We start from the raw sequence: 4581 nt of genomic DNA, 5'->3' as shown, positions 1-4581 counted from the left end.
CAAGTATGTGGAAACAACGAACGATATAATTCTGCTACACCGCTTCACCATTAGTTTACGATCCCCAAGGGCGCACGAAGGGTTGGTCGCAATGTTTATAGGGCCCGGTAACAGTAGTCCGCGTAACGTAGCACCCCCTTCAGGCCTCCTCTGTCCTGCTAGCAAAAGTTATAATTGCTGTATGTTAACTCGACGACCGGGATAGTGACCGCGTTTTTCTGGCACGTCCATTATGTTTTTAGTATTACAATATTCTTCACCCACAATACAGGATTGTGAAATCAAATGTCTGCTTGGAAGAGAAATAAGTTCTCGACAAATAATTCAATATTGAATATTAAAATTAATGCAGCTAAAGTTCAGATTGAAAATGGAACGCTTCGTCAACTTAAAGCGATACCACAACAGCATGAAAATTAATATGTTTGTTTTCGAATCTGCAAACTTATAAAAACGATATTATCGTCTTTATCGGAAAACTCAATCAGGGAAACATTAATCTTCGCCAGTTCTGAGATTTTATTAACTTTAGAAAAATATAGCTTTCATAAATTGCAATGCTTTTAATAACAGCGTAAATGTATTTCACAAATTATAAATATGTCGCGTATTTTCTTAATAACCGTTACGCCGAGCGTTGCGGAAAATGCGCATAGGTTTGTCATAAATCATAAATGCCGAGCCCAGGGCTTAATAAGTCGGCGTATCGGCGCAGTTTCCCTCTCTTGCTGTATCCTGCATCCTCTGGTTTCCCGGACTCAGAGAGGGCGGCTTTCCCAACTACTCCCCGAAGACTATAGATTATTGCAACTTCTGACGCGCAAAGGATGGAATTAAAAACTTCTCCCGCCGACTCCTGTCGGGAGTTACCTGTGGCTGACGGATAAGGATTTAATTGGCTTTGTGTGAAGAAGTTTTAATGAATATATGCGACGCTGTACATTAATGCTTTATTGGCGTATGTTCTCGTTGTCGTCGCTGTTCGTCGTCTCGACATGGTACTTTTGCAGGCGGCGCAACCATGCTGTCCAGTATTGCTGCAGCGTGTTGTAGGATACTTCGTACACCGTTGCTGGTGTGCCGCACGTGTAAGCAATCACGAGTAATCCCCGTTTTATCTGAAGAATACGATCATTTTAGGAAAGTAGTTGTCGTCTTTTCAATTATATGTTTAGAAAGTTTAATAGCAGCTGTCTTTATTACGCGAGACATATCACAAACAAATTATAATTAATAAAATGATAATAAGAAAAAAATTAATTTCCGTAATGAAATAAATAAACTTTTTTATATATCTTTTTTAAATGATATTTTTGGAACATTTACCACAAAGGGATACAGATTAGAAGCATTGATAGCTCCAATGTACGCAGCGAGTTGTATAGGAGCGTCGTACGTTTGTTTCAAATCCATTTTCTGTCTGTCTGATTTCTTCCAATCGATTACGTAATTTTCGTTCCTGCGGGTTTAGTGTCTACATATATGTAGAACCATCTTGTGTGTGAATGTGTACAAGATGATTTAAAATTTTTTCTTATTTCAAAGAATACAGAAATAAAAGTTGATCTAATTAAAAATCATCTTGTATGTACATGTCGTATATGTAAAATTAATTTAAGGAAACTCTATTTCAGCGAATATATCTTATATATCAACGAAGAAATTAGGTCAATTAACGTGAAATCTGAATAATTCTTGGATATAAGATTCTTTGGATATAAGAGCTGTAAATATTTCATCGATGCAGACTACATCTGAGAAAATTTAATAATATTGCATTCAGGATATTATTTAAAAAAAAACTTTACGTAAAGTTATACCATAATCTTTATTATAAAAAAATTACCTTATAAATACCGTATATTCAAAATATCTCTTTGGAAAACAAGTTAAAAATGTACCAAGGCGATAAGTATCGGAAAATACATTGTAGATATTTATGAAACAATGCATTATGTACAAGAGGTACAAGCATTTATTCAGCTTTTTTTTTTAAATAAATAAAAAATATTTGAGAAGCTTGATTTAAATGTAATCTTGTAATCTTTCTGATAATTACGTTAGTCTTTAAAAAAAGATAATTTCAATCTTTCATAAAAATATAATTTTTACGTTTAGTAAATAAGTTGTAAAAATAGTTAGTCTGTCTGTGTTAGAATCATCATACTTCATTTATTCAAACTATAAAATATAGAGTAAAGTTAAATCAGTTTATTGACCATTACTTCGATATATATAGCATTCTATTAAAAGTTATAAAATAAAGATTAGGAACCCAGCAGTGACCTCTTGTCTACTTTGGTTAGAAATAGAGTTTCCTGATGATGGCAAAGCAAAGCTTCTGTTTTACCTATAAGAGGCTATGCAGTCAACTATGCCTTTGTAATGCAATTTCGTGTGAGCCACATGTGTTTCAATCGCTTTCACGTTGTGCACATCTTCCAAAACGCATTGGACGCTCTTAAAAACTGGTTCAATTCTCGAAGGAATCTCATACTCTTTTCCAAGTAGACTTTGTGCTATGCAAGAATGCAAAGATGCTCCATCCTCTAACAATGCTGCATCAGGATCAAATAGATTTATTTATTAAGCTTATTAAAGTTTCTCTTTCTCGTGAAACAACTTGTACATAAAATACCTTTCTGATGCATTTCAAAGCCTTCCTGCCCAAGCTTTTTTATCATTCTTTCCTTCCATGCCTCTAAAGCCATCTTTGACTCTGGTGACATGGTTTTAGTAAGAATCTTAGTTACGCTAGGAAATTTTAATGTTTTCAGATCATCTTTCCCAGATATAGATAATATTTCTGTTGATTGTGTAGGAAAATCTAGTTTGCTACCCCTGATTGGAAAAGATAGCAAATTCTTTATAATAATGTCAGGCAATTTTTTAAAATTAGAAGACATACATTTTGTGGCTGTGTTCTCATTAGATACATTTGAATTAGACAATTCAACTTTATTATCACTATTTTTTGTTGACAAATTAGATGTTGTATTAGTAAACTCAAGTTTTGTTTCTTTAGCAACTTGACTAGATTCAGAATATAAAAGTCTTTCTGTAGTTTGGTCAGTTGAGTTATTAATTTCCATCTCACTAACTTTTTTTACAGAACTCTGATCTTTATCATTTAATTGCTCCTTTCGTGATCGTGTAGTAATCTTCTTGAATTTATTGGGAGTGTTTTCCATAACCCAAAACAATTCTGTATCAGTCATATTTGATTTTTCACAGGGTATTTTTCCTTTCTTTTCTAATTTTAATCTTTTCCTCTTCTGGGCTTTTGTTTCAACTAATGGACCGAATAGCGACTTATATTGTTTCATCAATCTTTCAATTTTATTAATCTTTGAGAAATGCCTTTTAATGACCGGTTGGTACATATTTTGTATATTAGAAGATATATGTAAAACATATTTGGAAATAACCAACATAATTGTAGGAATTTTTTTGTAGAATAAAATATATAGCTATGTACTTTCTTATTTTATACATAAAACTTCGCGGTAGCTCTGTAAATAAATAATTAAACATACTATAAATAATCAATAACATTCCGCTTTTCTTTAAAATACTTTAAAATACGATTATATCTAATATTTCTCTTTAAAATATTAGGAATACTTATGTCTAAAGCCTAATCTACAATGTGCTTCTGTTTCTTATTACTTGCTTTTTACTATTTTTTACATCTTGTCTTTTTATCCAGTTTTTTGTTTTATGTCGCTCGAGATAAAAATTAATAAAAGAAATAACAAGAAATAAAATTGTCGATAAAACGGTTGCAAAAGAGAAAAAACCAAAAGGTAAAAAACAAGAAACAGGAAACAAAGAACGCATTGTAGAACAAGCTTAATAAATAAGCAATTATGTACATATTATATATAATATTAAATTTCGCATAAAGATATTAACGTAAAAAAAGTTAAATTTTGTATCAAAATATTTTACATGGACATACAGTTATATGTCTCAATTATAATCAAATATAAAAAATGTTTTAAACAAAACTTACTGGGAAAAGAGCCTTTTATCCTTAGTTGATTGTGTACTTCATGAAACGCGCGATTTATTTATAAAAAACTTAAATAATTATAAAAATAACAGAGACGATATATCTTAGATTACAATATTATCAGAAAACCGGCAGAATTAACTTTTATTTGACTGTTTAATTATATAAAACAAGTAGTGTACTTTATAATTGTTCAAAATAGTTAAAGAGGTTATGTATACACGATAAATTCAACTTAATCAAAAGCATTTTACCGCCATCTACAAATAAATCGTGTACAACCTTTCTGTAGCATTTCGTTATCAACATTTGGTATAAATTCAAACTGAATAATGATATCTGTCTAATAAATAGTCGTATAATTATATATAATTATAAGAATTTTTTGTTATTCTATAAAATTTTTTAAGGTTTTTTTATTATGAAGAATACTACAGAATTTTGTAGATACTAATAACGTAAATAATAATAATTTCATCTTTGTATAATCTCATATTAAACAATAAATTAAATATTTTATTTTATAATTGGATAAATTAATTAATTACTTTATAAATAATACATTT

General features: G+C 30.4%; 1 protein-coding gene across 1 annotated transcript; it reads right to left on the bottom strand.

Annotated features, from left to right (window-relative positions):
* Positions 1–509: 509 nt before the first annotated feature.
* On the bottom strand, positions 510–3483 carry LOC108745458 (mitochondrial genome maintenance exonuclease 1-like). The gene is made up of 4 exons (XM_018481620.1): positions 2639–3483; positions 2351–2558; positions 1327–1459; positions 510–1118 (listed from the first exon to the last, which is right to left on the bottom strand). The coding sequence occupies exons 1-4, from the start codon at positions 3432–3434 to the stop codon at positions 951–953; spliced, it is 1305 nt and encodes a 434-aa protein (XP_018337122.1). The 5' UTR covers positions 3435–3483; the 3' UTR covers positions 510–950.
* Positions 3484–4581: the final 1098 nt, after the last annotated feature.

This window comes from Trachymyrmex septentrionalis, unplaced genomic scaffold (assembly GCF_001594115.1).
Source record: "Trachymyrmex septentrionalis isolate Tsep2-gDNA-1 unplaced genomic scaffold, Tsep1.0 scaffold14, whole genome shotgun sequence".
Classification (NCBI taxonomy): Eukaryota; Metazoa; Arthropoda; class Insecta; order Hymenoptera; family Formicidae; genus Trachymyrmex; species Trachymyrmex septentrionalis.
The sequence above is the reverse complement of the archived record's forward strand: the minus strand, read 5'-3'. Positions and strand labels throughout refer to the sequence as shown.